This window comes from Ornithorhynchus anatinus, chromosome 4 (genome assembly GCF_004115215.2).
Source record: "Ornithorhynchus anatinus isolate Pmale09 chromosome 4, mOrnAna1.pri.v4, whole genome shotgun sequence".
NCBI lineage: Eukaryota > Metazoa > Chordata > Mammalia > Monotremata > Ornithorhynchidae > Ornithorhynchus > Ornithorhynchus anatinus.
Window position 1 is genome coordinate 10690720 of NC_041731.1, and position 17139 is coordinate 10707858.

At 45.9% G+C, this 17139-nt stretch overlaps 1 protein-coding gene across 2 annotated transcripts in view; it reads left to right on the forward strand.

Annotated features, from left to right (window-relative positions):
* The window catches only part of VOPP1 (VOPP1 WW domain binding protein), a 58411-nt gene extending 47117 nt beyond the window's left edge, over positions 1–11294 (forward strand). For both annotated transcript variants that reach the window (XM_029063774.2, XM_007663445.4), the window contains exons 3-5: positions 103–180; positions 1708–1844; positions 10935–11294. In XM_029063774.2, the coding sequence (XP_028919607.1) occupies positions 103–180; positions 1708–1844; positions 10935–11116 (397 nt within the window). In that variant the 3' untranslated portion in view covers positions 11117–11294. The remainder of the gene's footprint in view (positions 1–102; positions 181–1707; positions 1845–10934) is intronic.
* Positions 11295–17139: the final 5845 nt, after the last annotated feature.

Here is a 17139-nt window from a genome sequence, read left to right on the forward strand (position 1 = left end):
TTCATCTTTACCTCTCCACCTTCCTCCCTGCTGATTCCCAGGCGATCTCACCGCAAACAACAGGCGGCCCCCAAAATATGTCTCTGCCCTTCTCCGTTGCAGATGCCGTTCCTATGAAGATTGCTGTGGGTCTAGGTGTTGCGTGCGGGCTCTCTCCATTCAGCGACTATGGTATTTTTGGTAAGCCGAACCTCTTTGCGTTTGCGGACTGGTGTTTTGGTGGTAGTTGGGCTTTGTCTCTGAGCGTGCAGAAGGTAGAACCTTCGTCGTTATCATCATAACCCACATTCCTTCCTACAGTGTTCGTGTCCACCAGGTAGGACAGAAATAACGTGGAACTGGGGATTCATTGGGTTGGCTTCAGAGTGGCGCTGTGGAGATACTTTACTGATGAATTAAACATCCTTAATTTTGGTCAATCAGTGGTATTTATGTAGAGTTTACTATGTGCAGAGCACTTTCTAAGTGCTTGGGAGAGTACAGCGAAACAGAATTAGCGGACAGGTTCCCTGCCCATATCTGTGTATATTTGTAATTTATTTATTTTTATTAATGACTGTCTCCCCCTCTAGAATGTGAGCAGGAATATGTCTGTCTGTTGTTATGTTGTACTCTCTCAAGAGCTTAGTACACTGCTTTGCACGCAGTAAGCATTTAATATTCTATAGTATTTATTGAGCGCTTACTATGTGCAGAGCACTGTACTATGCGCTTGGAATGTACAAACCGGGCGCTTGGAATGTACAAATATTAATAAATATGATAGAATGAATGAATGAACGAGTTTATAGTCTAGAGGGTTTTCATAGTTTGGTAGTACTCAACATATCCCTGGATCTCTTCAGCTTTGATGCCTGACCTGGTTTCTCTCCTTGCCCAGTAGGTCCTGTTGCAGGGTTTCCTAGCCATCTGTTGTGTTATAATAATGAAGCTCCACAAGGGATTGTCTTTGCATGCCTCGCTTTGCTGAAAGTAGCTTTTTAATCTCAAAGATCTAGAAAACCAGCCCAAATGTGAAGCCAAGGTCCTTACATGGGATATGGAGCTGGGGAGATTGAGAAACTGGCTTGAATGCCCGCAGGTGACATTCACTTTGCCTCACATATCCCCCGGCATTCTGCTTCAGATCCACGTTATTCCTGCTTTAAAAAGTCTGACTATGTTCAGCCCCGGTACACTGGGATAGTCCGGGATTTTTATAGCCTGCTGCTGGAAGTTTAAAGAAAAATAAACAAATTTTTCAGAACTGGGATTCTCTTGGATGAACCCGTCAGACTACTGTACTCTGGCCCTCAGCGGCTCCCGTTCCCTCCAAGAGCCTGGGCTCCCATATCCAGGCTAGAAGGTGCCCAATATGTATTAAAATCTTGCCCCTCAGCATTCTGGAACTTCAAGTTCAACTTCCTGCCTCCTCTCTGTTCCCCTTCCAGTGCTCCTTCTCCCACCCCCTCCCGGCAGGAAATGCTTGTCGTGCATTTCCAAAGTCCTGAGAGAAGCCTGGGCCATGCATGGTAGACGTGTTGGGCAGAACTCCCATGTGGCAACTTTTTCCACACGGGTGGTAGAATCCAGGGTGATTTACCAGTGAGAGCTGGAAGCTGTTCCCGATGGCATTCCCCAATCCCTAGCCTGTAGACTCCAAACTCTTATTTTTCAGGAGTTCTCCAAATCCCAGGAATAACTTTCTTCTCTCCTCCTGCCATTCAGGTTTCTTCTGATGATGGGAGTTCTTTTCTGCTGTGGAGCTGGCTTCTTCATCCGAAGAAGGATGTATCCTCCCCCGCTAGTAGAAGAACCTACGTTCAACGTGTCCTATACCAGACAACCTGCCAACCCTGCAGCAGGTCAGTCGGTTAACTCGCTCCATCCTTTAACCCATTCATTCATTCAGTAGTATTTATTGAGCCCTTACTACGTGCAGAGCACTGTACTAAGCGCTTGGAATGTACAAATCGGTAAGAGATAGAGACAGTCCCTGCCCTTTGATAGGCTTACAGTCTAATCGGGGGAGACGGACAGACAAGCACAATAGCAATAACTAGAATCAAGCGGATGAACATCTCATTAAAACAAAAGCAAATTCAATAGTATTTATTGAGCGCTTACTACGTGCAGAGCACTGTACTAAGCGCTTGGAATGAACAAGTCGGCAACAGATAGAGACAGTCCCTGCCGTTTGACGGGCTTACGGTCTAATCGGGGGAGACGGACAGACGAGAACGATGGCAATAAATAGAGTCAAGGCGATGTACATCTCATTAACAAAATAAATAGGGTAATGAAAATGTATACAGTTGAGCGGACGGCCTGAGGAGAGGATGGTTACAGAGTGGGCTGTGTATGGTAAAATTTGGGTCACGGTTCTGAAATTGCCTTATCTTTGGTGGGAAGAGAAGGGGGAAAACATTGTCCAAGTAGAACACTTCCTCATGGGAGACATGAAAGCCTGTGCCACGGAGGTGTCCCCAAAACACTGCTGGACTTTTCACGGTACGTTATCCCAAACGGGAGGGTCACCATTTCCTTTCAAGGTGCAAGTCTTGTGTATCTATTCTCTGTGAGGGAGAAAGGGAGAGTAGGCTCCCTTGAACTCTCTGGGGACAGTTTTTTGGAAAGGAGAATGTACTATACCTTTTCTTCTTCTGTGCGTGCTTGCATGCGTACGCACACATACAGAGAGTATTTAGGAGCTGGGTCATTACAATCATACAGGATCTAGACTGCAAGGACCTCAAGGGAAGCAGCTTGGCCTAGAGGAAAGAGCATGGGCCTGGGGAGTCAGAGGACATGGGTTCTAATCCCAGCTCTGCCAGTTGCCTGCTATGTGACCTTGGACCAGTCACTTAACTTTCCTGTGCCTCAGTTTCCTCAACTGAAAAATGGGGATTCAAAACCTATTCTCCCTCCTCCTTAGACTGTGAGCCCCATAGGGGACAGGCACTGTGCTTGATGAATCTGTGTCCTCCCTAATGCTGAGAAGAGTGCTTGACACTTATTAGGTGCTCAGTAAATGACAGTGATTGATGGCTTGATTGTTTATAATTATTACTTATTTATAATAGTATTTATTGAGTACTTACTATGTGCAGGGCACTGTACTAAGCACTTGGAGTGTACAAATGGGCAACAGATAGAGACTGTCCCTGCCCAATGAGGGGCTTACAGTCTAATCGGGGGAGAACAGTCTAATCGGGGGGTATTTTTCATGGGAAGGGTGTTCCTGGTGCTCCAAGAGGCTGAGGGAGACGAGGCTAAGGTCTTCACGTACACTTTTATATTCCTTCCAGTCAGTTTTGGAGGAGGCAGTTATCATCAATTTTTAAGTCTTTCTGTCTTTTACCCAGCAAGGTCTGTCAAGCGAGATTCCCACCTAAACTGAGTAGGAGCTGTCTGTCCTTCAGCCAAATAAGCCTTTTGAACTGCACAGTTAAATCGCTTGCCAATGTCTATTGGTTTTATTATTTGCCGTTTGGAAAACATCGATTGAGGTCGTAGTCGCTTTTTTGATGTGTTTCTAGATATCAAATCCATAGAGATTATTGACTTTATTCCTACCCAAAACATCTCATATGAGTAGAAATGGTAGTAATAGAGATAGTAGTAGTGTGGTCTAATAGTAAGAGTACAGTCTTGGGAGTCAGAGGACTTGGGTTCTAATCCTGGCTCTGCCACTTGTCTACTGTGTGACCTTGAGCTGTCACTGCACTTCTGTACCTCGGTTTCCTCATCTGTAAAATGGAGATTCACCCCGTTCTTCCTCCTGTCTAGACTGCAAGCCTCATGTGGGTCAGGGACTCTGTCTGACCTGATTAACCTATGTCTACCCCCGCGCTTAGAACAGTGCCTGATGCCTGGTAAGCGCTTAACAAACTCCATAATAATAGTAGTAGTTATAAAGATCTTTATTAAGCTCCTTCTATATGCAGATCCCAGAACTAAGTACAGGAAAAGAATACATGGGGGGGAATTAGACATGGTCCCTGTCCCTCTTGGGGCTTGCAATCTAAAAATACAAAAGAGGAAGGAGATTGGTGACAGAAGCATAAGGAGAGATGAAACAAAACACTAAGACAGCATACGAGCTCATTAACTTCAGCATAACGAGGATCCTGCTGGGGGAGGAAGGAGAGGTATCAGGAGATGTTGTGGGTGGGATAAAGACTCTGCAATTAATTCACTGGGCTTCATCCAGAACGTGGGGTCAGCCCAAAACCATGACCTTGTGGACTCTTCCGTAGGACTTGTTGGAAAAGCTGCCAGGATCAGTTATCCTCAGATCACTGGCTTCTAAGAAGAATCCAGATATTCTGCCAGATAATATCTGTGTGTGTGTTTGTGGGGCAAAGGGATCCAAAAGAGAAGGGGTTGAGAGAGGTTCTGAGGATTTATAGCTAATGAACAAATCCCAGCAAAAGGAATCAAATTCAGGCATCTGCACCTACATTATGTCTCAGGGAGGAGGGCTGTTTTGCACCGCATCAAATTTGCAGATCTGGAGAGGGAAGAACCCAGAGGGAGAAGACAGGGAGGAATCAAACAGAGACTGACAGTGAGGCTGCCTCTAGCTTGTGTTCTCTGGGCAGCAGATTGTTGCCGTACCATTGTGAGGTGAGAGCAGCATTCGGTTCCTTGGGCAGACAGAACCCGGAGCTGTCAGAAACAAGAGGATTTTCATTTTGTTGGTCCTCTGGGCTCCCTGTGATTTGTTCCAAATGCAGGAATTCGTCTTCTCACTCAGTCCAAGGAATCACCTCACTCGCACACACCGTACCTGGTCAAGATTCAGAGTGAAAAGATGCAATCATCCCCATTAAAGACACTGATTTAGTGTCTTTGCCTCTCTTTTGAAAGCCAGAGTAGCCATTCTGCTGGTGAGTCAGACCTGCTTCCTACACCGAGCCCTTTGCCAACCTGTCATTTTTTTCCCTCTGATTAGAATGTAGACGTTTGCAGTCACCTTTCAGTTTTCATCTGTCCGGTTGGCAGCTGTGTATGGCTTGAACAGTGACCTCCCAGTGCATCCTGGCGAGAGAAGCGTTTCAGAACAAGACAGCCTTTGTTCCATACAAGTTTACAAGTCTCAGAGGTTTTTTTCCCCCCAAAACAATAGCTGTTGATTTGTCCTCAGCACTGCCGGAGGTTGGAGGTGGACATAATTGCTTGGTTGTGGCGAGAGTGGAATGAGGAAAAGGGAGTATAAAGTTAGGATGAAACAGTTGGGATCTAAATCGTTCTCTGATTGTGAAGGCTGGCCAGTTTTCTCTGCCACAGAATATCTATGTGTATGTTTGTGGGGCAAAGGGATTCCCCAAAAAAGAGGCTGAGAGAGGTTCTAAGGATCGATAACTAATGAACAAATCCCAGCCCAGGGGAGTCAAAATTCCATCATTTGCACCCATAGTTTGTCTGGTGAGGAGGGCTGTTTGTATGGCAGCAAATTTGCAGATCTGGAGAAGAAGCAACGTGGATTAGTGGCAAGAGCCCGGGCTTGGGAGTCAGAGGTCGTGGGTTCTAATCTCGGCTCTGTTATTTGTCTGCTGTGTGACCTTGGGCAAGCCGCTTAACTTCTCTGTGCCTCATTTACCTCATCTGGAAAATGGGGATTAAGACTGTGAACCCCACGTGGGACAACCTGATTACCTTGTATCTAGAGCAAGCTTAGAACAGTGCTTGGCACATGGTAAACACTTAGCAAATACCATAATTACTATTATTCCTGAATCAACGCTTCAGTTGATGGCCTCATCCATATTAAAGATGTCAGTAATTTCCCCAGTTTTTGAAAATGAAAATGAGATAGTATATGTCATATACTAAATATAGTATATAGTAAATGGTCTATGTCTAACCAGGACTGGAAACCTCATGATTATGATTATTCAATCAATCAGTCATGTTTGTTGAGTGCTTACTGTGTGCTCAATGCTTGGAAGAGTAACAGTACAACAGAGATGGTAGACACGTTCCCCGCCCCAACGAGTTTACAGTCTAGAGCTGTCACCCCTTCACAGCCATGGGGCTACTGGTCAGGATTAAGGACAGATTGCCACACCAGTATCCCAAAAAATCACTGCCCGGGCAGAAAATTCAGCTGTTAAAAAGCCCAGTCCCTCTATCCCAGGGCAGCAGCAGAAAGGAATGCTTCTCAGAGCATACTGGATACAGAGCAGGCTCTAAAAATAGAAAGTTGATGCTGTACTCCGATATAGATAAGAAACTCCATCATCTGGATATTTACTGCTTTGTAGTACATTCATTCTCCAGAGCCCTAACAAAATTTGCCTCGGAACAGTTGGAACACTTCATCTCTAAGGCTCTGTAAGTGCTCTGCCAATATTAACACATTTCTTCTCCCCTTCCCTATGGAAGATGGGAACAGCAATTCCATTTTAAAAGGAGACAGTTTGTCTCTACGCAATGGTAAGCATTTGGGGATTGAAGCCAGTGGCTAGAGATATGAATGATAAATTCCTTAATTAAGTTTTGGATTGAGGCTTTTTTTTCCCCCCAAACTAGTGTGTACTGTTGAATTGGAGGCAGGAGTCAAAGCCAGCTCTGCGACTCTTGAACTCTGTGGCTGCGGGCTAGCCCACTTAAAGGGTGGCAGAGTGATCTGGTGACAGAAACAAGGGGATTGGAGTCGGGACATGCGGCTTCTCATCAGATCTCTGCTCTTAATTACTGTCAGTTTTCCGGCCTGTAAAAAGGGGATGATAATATCTCTGCCCCTCCCTTCTTCACGGTGTTGCCAGGAGGATAAAAATGAGGTAATAGATGTGAAAGCACTTTGAGTTCCTAGGAAGAGGTGCTGTGGAAATCCCAGGCAATGTTGTCGTCGTATGGTCTAAGGGCTGAGCACAGTTTTAATGAGCAGGTGAAGTGGTGGAGGTGTGCACGGGGAGCCTCATTAACATGTTGTGTTAACAAGCTGGTTAGCCTGCATGAGAATGTGCAGGGATCCTCAGAGTCGCAAACCACTCCCCGGTCTGCCATTGGCCGGGTGACTGCCCGCTTATCCTCAGGAGCCAGGGTTTGGGGGGTAGAGGGGCAGAAACTTGGTGTTGCCCTCACTCAGATTTATACTCCACGGGAGCACCAGGATCCACACTGGTCTCTCTCCCTCCCCCACCCCTGGAGGAGGACTCATCCTTTTTTCCCAGTTGTTAGAGCATCAGGAAGGATGTGACTGTTGAACTATGGTTGGTCCCGTGATGGTCAGGAGCCACATGGAGGAGGAGAACTTTCAGCCTTTGGCTGGGTGGGCAGATTATTATTATTATCGTCATTATTATTAATGTTTAGCACTGTTCTAAGCTCTGGGGCTATCAGGTTGGACACAGTCCATGCCCCACTCTTAATCCCCATTTCACAGTTGAGGTAACTGAGGCCCAGAGAAGTGAAGTGACTTGCCCAAGTTCCTTCTGACTCCCAGGCCTGTGCTCTATCCACTAAGCCACACTGCTTCTGAATGCTTTATGATCTCGTGGTACACCTGGCTACGAGGGTAAATATATTTGCAGGCCTGGTCAATCACTCTTTATCTTTTAAATGGTATTTGTTAAGTGCTTACTATATGCCAGGCGCTGTACTAAGTACCGGAGTAAATACAAGATACATTTGTCCATGTTCCACATGGGGCTTACAGTCTTAATCCCCATTTTACAGATGAGGTGACTGAGGCAAAGAGAAGTGAAATGACTTGCCCAGGGTCACACATCAGGAAGGCAGTGCAGCTGGAATTAGAACGCAGATCCTTTGACACCCGGGCCTGTTCTCTTTCCACTAGGCCACCCTACTCTTGGAGGGTCTGGCTCACCCGGTGACATCAGCTGGAACGCAGACAATTTTGAAGAATTAGAACAAAAGGGAGGGAAGAGGGGGTCAAAATCAGCCACTGGGGGACATTTTCTTTCTCTGCCTGCAGCTATTACAGAGAAAAGCTTGTCTTGGGACCTTGGGGTCACAGACATCACTCTGAAGGTGTTTTCTCAAAGTAATGAGTGAGTCTTGCTAACTTTTGGGGGTAACCCAGGTTAAATTAGGACTGGTACCAGAATAGGGTCAGTATGAGGTTAAAAGCAAGATTTTGTTTTAAAGTTTCTTTTGCCTAGTTAGCGGTACATTTACCATCCATACTCTTAGAGGCCTAAGAGGCAGACTTGGATACTTCGCACGTAGAGTAAACGTAGTGGTATGTAGCATATAGTAAATACTGTAATATCTCTTTTCTAAAAAGCGTGTGAGCTCACCAAACGTGGGAAACGATGCTATTTCATGGGGGAGGGAAGGTGAGGCGTTTAGCTTTCTTTCACATAGGATCCCACCCGCCCCAGAAGCCTCGCAGAAGCTCGTCATGCCTCTTGGCGGGCGGAGGGGAGTCCTGCCTATCCAGTCATGGGATGGTGACAGCAAATCACCCGGACATCATCCTCCGGTCGGGAGCACTAGTTGTCCCTAGTCAGAGGCGGGTAGTGAATGTGAAGTACCTCGGTAGTCCTCCTTATTCCAGGATGTCCCAGCACATTTCCCAATCCGGCCCAGGGGCGGATAATCCCGTCTTGGGAGTCTTGGGGTTCGAGCACCCTGGGCCGTGCCCTGATTGGAATCCCGGTGGTCTTGAAGCCGGGGGCGGCTTCGCTCTGAACCACTTCCCTACAGCACCTGGGATAAGGCGCCTGCAGAGAGAATATCTGTATTCTCATCTGCCTTTACCTGCCTCATAGGAGTACTGTGAGAGGAAATGTGATCGTCCCTGTGTCTGCCCCGGATATAAACCTGACGGAAGGTTAAAAAAAGGACATACCAATTCACCTGTTTCTTAGTGCAAAATAAATAATTGACCTGACTTATTGATCAGCTCATGAAAGGGAAATTTCCTGCTAGTTCTCTGTTGGAATTTGACACAGCTGCCGATTGATAACCGCTGCTAGGGGTTTGATGACACTGGGGTGCCTCTCCTCGGACCACCACCAACCTACCTGGCCTTTGAGGTCTTGGAGCCACTGAGACCCGGGACTTTGGACTTCCCTAAACCAAGGTCTCCGGAATTTATGGCTTTTCCAGGGTTGCCTTGAAGGCCCTTCCTTCTGCTCCCCAGGAAAGAAGGAAGTCTTGGGGATAGGGGTGAAAGCCTGAAAGGATGTGCTGATATTGGGGTTCCTGAGGCCCATCCTGGCAAGGGGGCAGGTGGTAGGCAGTTCTGCAAGGGTTGTGTTTCATTCAGTCATATTTATGGAGCACTTACCCTGTACAAAGCACTGTACTTGGGAAAGCACTTACCCACTCCCTGGACATTTCTGAGAGAGGGACATATTTTGGGGCAGTCAGTCAATCGTATTTATTGAGCACTTACTATGTGCACAGCATTGTACATAAGCACTTGGGAGAGGGCAATACAACAATAAACAATGAGCTTATAGTCTAGAGGGGACAAATAAGGGTTTAGCTAAAATGACAAATAATGAGATTCGGGTTCTCCAATTTTACCCTGGCAGCTTCAGTCACACTAACTAAAGGCTTGGGAAAATGCAGGCCTCTTGCTCTGTTAGCTCAGAGAAGAAAAATAGCTGTTTTCTCTGTCCTTTTTGTCCTCCTACCCTGTGTCTGAGAATTTACATGATGGTCCTGTCGGTTCTTCCTTAGTGATATGCACTCTCTCTCTCTTATACTTGTTCTTTGAGAACCCGCATCTCTGTTTGCTTTAAATGCAGAACCCTAACGGTATTTTGGGGTCGATCATGCCTTTGTGGGCTAAGAATTTAATACTGCGTGATAAATCCAGACCACTGGGAGATTTAGGAGAGCGAGGGAATTCTAATGTTCCTTCCTCAATCTTTCTCAAAGAAGCTTTTTCCCAAAGTCTCACAACAATTTTATTTCATTTTCACCTATTTTCATGCCTTAGGCGGATGCTATTTTACTTACAGTTCCCTCCATGCAGAAAATCAGAGGATGAAATTAATATGTTTGCCATCGATTTTTGAAATTCTCAGGTGACAATGTTGGAGAAGTAATAACCTCATCACAACATTCAAGAGGTAGCCTGATTTGAAAGGAAATTGACCCTGGGAAAATGGAAACCACGCAGCAGTATGTTCAGTATGTTCAAAGTGCTCTAAACTGGTCAAAAAACGAGAACAATTACCTGAAGGGATTCTGCCAAGAGATAGGAATTCTCCCCAGTGTCCCCCCAAATTTGCACTAGGGTGCACCCCAAACTGAAGACATCTATGAAAACCAGCACCCTGCCCCCACTACCTTCCAGTCCCTCAGGATGGTGAGTCACCCATAACAACACGGACACTGGTATCTGATTTCTTCTCCAGCAAACGCAACCGGAAACAGCACAGTTGACTGAGCTCAGCCTATGGCTCCCCTCTGGCAGAGCAGGGACATTATTACATTGTAATAATAATAATAACAATGATGGTATTTGTTAAGCGCTTACTCTATGCCAAGCACTGTTCTACTCCAAAGTGCTTAGCACAGTGCTCTGCACACAGCGAGCATTCCATAAATACGATGGAATGAATGAATGAATGATGAGATTGAAAACCAGCCTGGGAAAATTGTAGTCACTGGCGGCTGGCAGAAGGCGGCAACCCACCTTCAGCCCAGAGAACGGTGGCTCCGTTCTGTGGTCGATAGGGGCCTTCTTGGATGTCTGTGGCTGTCCAGCGGCCTCTTCTCGTCTGAAAGCTTCCTTACAGTGAGTTACAAAACGTTTCGCCAGGGTATCACGCTCCGGGGGTGTTTAAATAATAATACTCCTGCGATCCCCTAATTGAAAATGTCACGACTGCATGTAGAGAAGAAGTTCTTCCTCAGCAAACATCCGCCGGAAGAGTGTCCTACCGACCGTCTGGTCTGCGGAGCAGCTGGCGCTGCTGTTTTGGAACAGAACACTAATTCACCCCTTGTTCTTTCCCCTCTAGGAGTGCAGCAACCAGGGATGCCATATTACACTGACCCCGGAGGAGCTGGGGTGAATCAGATGGCCATGGCTTTCCACGTGCAGCCCAATTCACCCCAGGGAAATCCCGCTTATCCTCCCCCGCCCTCCTACTGCAACACTCCACCTCCACCCTACGAGCAGGTGGTGAAGTCTTCGAAGTAACAGCTCCGCTGCTGGGTGACGTGACGCGGAGGTGCGGAAGGCCCCATTGCAAAGCCACAGGAGGGGAAAGCAGGGCAGAGGGGTGGACTCTCTGCTTGCTTGAGACTCTTGTTCTTTCTCTCCCCTCCCCATCCTCCCTTCACCCGCCCCATCCACGTCAAATCGCAAAGGATGATCTTATGAGCCTTTTGGGGAAAATTTTCCTTTGAAGTCTTCAAAGCAAGCACAATTTCCTCCTCGGGGCGTTTAATGGAAACCTGCATTTAAATATACACTCTTTCTTTTATTTATGGCTTTTGTTTCGCCAGGGATCAAGTGGGAGGATATTCCCCCTTCTCCCATTGGTGACGCCACGGGACGGTAAACCGAGAATGGAAAAGAAAGGAAAGAGGATGGCCGGAAATATCAGGGGGTGGGAGGGTGAAGCTGACAAACCATTCCTTTCTAGAACGTAAAGGCTGAGGAAACCCCGGTGACTCTGGGTGGGAATTTCCACTGTTTAGGGCAGAACCCCGGAGAGACAAGGGAACAGCCAGAATCAACAAACCAACAGCGGCTGAGCTGATGTTTGGATGAGCCCCTGGCTTGAGCAGTCCTCTGTGTTTGCTATTCTCCTTTTCCTTTGAGGAGGTGGGAAAAGAAAAGTAAGCCGAGACACCCATTTGGATGTCATTGTCCCATTTGGCTCACCTGAAGCCTAATTCTGCCCTGTCTGTCCTTCCTTTTGCTGTAAACTCGTTGTGGGCAGGGAATATATCTGTTTAATATTTTGTACTCTCCCAAGCGCTTAGTACAGTGCTCTGCACAGAGTATAAATACGATTGAATGAACAAAGATATGAGTAAACCCATGGCGTAGAGTAAAACCCAAATTAAATGCTAAAGTCCCAGGTAGCTGACTGCTGGCTTTTGAGGTTGACTAAAGATATTTGGATTTCAAAGAAAATTATCTGCCTCTGAGCTGCAAATGGTTCACTGCTTGAGAACAAAGGTCTTGTTTGGGGAAATCACTTTCCCTTAAATCAGGTTATTATTGTTAGGAAACTTGTTAAAGCCTCGCTAGGTGCCAAGCACTGAATTAAGTGCTGAGTATTTACAAGATAATCAGATTGGACACAGTCCCTGTCCCACACAGGGCCCACAGACTAAGTAGGAGGGAGTAGGATTTAATCTCCATTTTACTGAAGGAATTGGGGCACAGAGAATTGAAGTGACTTGCCGGAAGTCACAGAGCGGAAGAGGGGTGGAGCCAGGATTAGAATCCAGGTCCTCCGACTCCTAAACCGACTCTCTTCACTAGTCCACGCTGCTTCCTAGATTTCCGTTTCCTATTTGCTATTCCTCTGGAAGAAGAGCACCTGATCTAGATTAAGCGAACATGTCATTGCCCGCCTGCCCATTGCTGAGGCTCCATAGGTTCCATTAGCCGTAAATAAAGAGTCTAATGTCGTGAGGTAAAAGGTCTCCTCCAGAATTCCTGGTTACATTTGGATCTAGTAAGCCCGCTTATTCCCTGGAAGATCCTGTAACTGGTGAACAATAGATAAAGCAGCACTGTAGGACTCGGGCATTTAAGTAGGGATTTTTTTTTGGCCACTGTGTAGTTCCTGTCTTTCTGCCGAAAGTGGGCCCTGTGCGTGGCCTCAGGGAGTCACACAATGTGTGTACCCGCAACTCTAGCCTTTCAGGGACAGAGGAATCAACCCAAACTACAAAACATCAACCGAAGGTACCCAAGGGGCCCTATCAGAAGCAATTACATTGGCTGAGAAGGCCTGTGTGTGATCTCAACGTGAATTTATTGGGCTTTGAACAGAAGGGCATTCTGGGAAAGAGATGATCTCAAGAAGCCTGGACTTAAAGTGGGATTTTTCCTTTAAACAAGGTGAGGTCTAAGTGAGAATGAAAGAGATTTTATGTGCTTACCCAAGTTCAATATGTTCTTTGAAAATGACAATAAATATCTGACCAGGGACAGAGTCTGTGTGTCATCTGATTATCTTGTGTCTGCCCCAGTGCTCAGTACAGTGCTTGGCCCATTGTACGTGCTTAACAAATACCACTTATTATAACTCCAAAGTCCACTACCCACTCTGAGAATCTAAGGGAACAATATCAACCAGGTCAAGTGTATCTTCTCCCGAGTTAGGAGTGTTGTTGGCCATTTTGAACTGATCTCCTGGTCAGTGCCGGAAGACTTCATAAGGCATAACATATCTGCTGCTCCAACATTTTACTTTCTATTTTATAGTCATATTTCACAGAATGAAACGGAATCTATTTAAAATTGCTAGCTAGCCATTGCACCTGTGGTGCTAACACCTTTCGTTAAGGTTCATCTTAAATTCTTTATTTTTTTTTCTTTTTGTATTAAGCACTTACTATGCGCCAGGCACTGTACTGAGTGCTGGGTTAGATACAAGCTAATAAGGTTGGACAAGTCCATGTCCCACTTGAGGCTCACAGTTTTAATCCCCATTTTACAGATGAGGTAACCGAGGCACAGAGAACCTAAGTGACCTGCCCGAGTTCACACGATAGACAAGTGGCGGAGCTGAGATTAGAACCCTGTTCTTCCGGCTTCCAGGCCCCTGCTCTAACCAGTAAGCCACGCTGCTTCTCATTCCCTCTCTCCATGGCACATTAAACTTTCAAGACCCTGCTCTCTGAGGAATTCCGCACAGAGCGTCAAGATATCAGAGGTAAATCTGCTTTGTGGATGTCAGAGGAAAATCAGAGAGAATTTTAGAGTAGCATTCCACTTTAACGAAGGACGGTAGCTATTCCCTCTGACCCGTCTTGCCTCTGGAGAATGTCAGGAAACCTATAGAAACTACAGTTTTGGTCTCCAAATGTTAAAATTAACCAGGCTATCCGAATACTTTTTTTGACCTCCTGTAGCGGTGAGGATGACCTAACAACCTGATTCTTGGCAGGGAATGTGTCTACCAACTCTGTTATATTGTACTCTCCCAAGGGCTTACTACAGTGCTCTGCACCCCGGAAGCACCCTAAAAATGGTTGATTGACACGGCTCAAGTTCACGGTTTGACCCCAAGAGTTCATAGATGGACTAGAATGGAACATCCATCATCCAAAAGGCTTCATCCCTCCCGACCCCTCTGCATTTTTTATTTTTTTTTTTTTACAAGGAAGCACAGAGTCTCTAGAGAAGCCTGTTTCTAATCTGACGGTAGATACACCAAATTCTGCTGTAAATTTCTGTCTTTCTTTTGAATGAGCAAAGCCCTAAGATCCTAGAGGATTGGTGTTATTTGACAGTTTTATATTATCATGTTTGTGTAAGAGAACAAATGTTTTCCTTACAGTGAACTCTGATACTGTATATTGAAATTCAACTTCTGGTGAAGTTTTCCTGCAATTCTGTCGTTTCCTCTGTTAATGTTGGTGGATTATACCCACCTCTTAAAGTAAATTGAAACTTCTTAGTGTAAGTGATGGTCTTTGAGGTTTGCCCAAGTAGGGATCAAAGTTAACTGCAGATTGTTTGCATGCTTTTCTTCTGGACTATTTGCTGGTTTCTGTTCCTCTTCTGTTTGTATCTTTTGATAGGGTCACGTTTTCCTATGTGTGCAAAATAAAAGTCAACTTGGGTGTAAACCTGAGCTGCCTTGCTCAACACAAAGTGGAGAGGGGGGATCATCACTGTCAATATTTATTGAGCACCTACAGGGGCCACAACTGTTCCTGAGGCCTGGGCCCATAGAATAGAAATTAAAGACAGTCCCCGCCCGCCCAGGAGGTTGGAACAAATTACCGGTATACCGTAGGAATAAAAATAGAAGAATAGCTACAACTGACTAAAACACAGAGTAGACAAATAAAGAGATGTAATAAATAAATGGATAAGTCCAAGTGCCAAGGGTGGCTGATGGAATGACAAGAACAGAGGGTGGGGATTTGGGGATTGGGTCTCCCGGGGAAGATAGCTTTATTAGAATGGTTTTGAGGTGTGGGGTTTGGCCATTTTGAGATTGGAGGGAGGAGGCAAGTCAAGCAAACTAGTCAGAACCTGGAGAGTAGCTATAATGGTAGAATTAGAAGGTTAACTTGGAGGAGGTAAGATGGGAGTGTAGTGAGGGAAGAGAGCGGGTAGGTGAGGATACATTAAGCGGACAGCCTTAAATCCAATGAATTTGTGTTGGGTGCTGAGAGAGATGGGAAGTTTTTGAGAGGGAAGAGGCTGGAAGTTGGGAGAACAGTAAGGAGGCTGGTGCCATAATTCAACTGGAAAATGACCAGTCCTTGAATTTAGGTGGTAGCCACTGTAGGAGAGAAAAGGGCAGGATTTAGAGACAAAACCCATGAGAAAGGTACAAGGCATGAGAGTCAAAGGTGACATCAAGGCTAAGAACTTCTGGGAGAGGATAGACAGTGGTGGTGTTGACTGGATGGGAAAGTAAATTTAGGAGGGAAGATGAGCTCAATTTTCATCAGGTTGAGTTTAAAGAGTCAGCGGGGTCATCCGTTTGGAGATCCAAGGATAGATTTCTGAAGAGGAGGGAGCCATCGACAGAGTCGGAGAGGATTAGGAAACAATGCAGCCTGTCAGACCTACTCAAAAGTTCCTAACTAGAGTCTTTGATGAAACCAGTTGCGCTAGGAACAAAATGCAGGAGATCAAGAAGGAAGTTGGGGGAGAGGAATTGAAGGCAGCTCAGGTGTACATTCAGTTCACAGATTTGGGGACAGAAATGGGTGCGGAGACTTGGGGCAACTGTTAAGAGGGTGTGGTAAGGTAAAGAGAATCGTAATAATCATGGCACTCATGAAGCCCTTACTAGATTGTAAACCGGGTGTGGGAAGGGATTGTTTCTCTTTATTGCTGAATTGTAATTTCCAAGCGCTTAGCACAGTGCTCTGCACGCAGTAAGAGCTCTATAAATACAACTGAATGAATGGAAGCAGCATGGCCTGGTGGGTAGAGGACAGACCTGGGAGTCAGCAGGTCATGGGTTCTAATCCCGGCTCTGCCACCTGTCTGCTGTGTGATCTTGGGCAAGTCACAACTTCTCTGGACCTCAGTTCCCTCATCTGTAAAATGGGGATTAAGACTGTGAGCCCTCAGTGGGACAGGAACTGTGTCCAACCCGATTATCTTGTATCTACCCCAGCGCTGAGAACAGTACCTGGAACATAATAAGCACTTAACAAATACCACTATTATTATTATTATTGTGTCAGGGACTGCAGTACAAGATAATTTGGTCAGTCTCTGTCCCACATGTGGCTCACGGCCTGAGAAATCCGTCAGTGGCACTTATTGAACACTTAGTGTGTGCTGAGCTCTGTACTAAGTACTTGGGACAGTATGATAGAGTTGGTAGACATGATCCCTTCCTTCAAGGAGCTTTTTTGAAAATGGTATTTGTTAAATACTTGCTGTGTGCAAGGCACTGTACTAAGTGCTGAGATACATGCAGGCCATGTCCCACACGGGACTCACAGTCTTAATCCCCGTTTTACAAATAAGGTAACTGAGTCACACAGAAACTACACCCAAGTTCACACAACAAACAAGTGACAGAACCGGAATTAGAACCCAGGCGTTTCAAACTCCCAGGCCCAGGCTCTATCCACTCGGACTCACCGTTCCTCTAAACTGATGGTCTAATAGGGGAACGAGAAGGCGGGAAAGGGCTTTTTTATGATGGGAATGTTGCCTTTCTCCAGATAGGGGCACACCCTAAAACCCTAAGGGTGAAAGCTGCTTAGAGACAATTAATCCTTAGCAACAAACACGTCTGAAACAAAACAGAAAAAAAAAAAGAAAAAAAACCTTCATCTTCATCCGGAAGGAGACGGGACACTGGAGCAGGAGAGGGAAGTAAAATGGCTGAAACAGCATCTGGGTACGTTTCGAATGTTCGAACCCCAACGTCAGCCGGAACGCTCGTCTCAGCGGCAATATAATCTCTAAATGGCATAGGGAAAACGCTCTTCTCTATCCTGAGCAACAGAAACTGGAGACTTCACTTAGGCTGCTGCTATTTGAACTCTTTG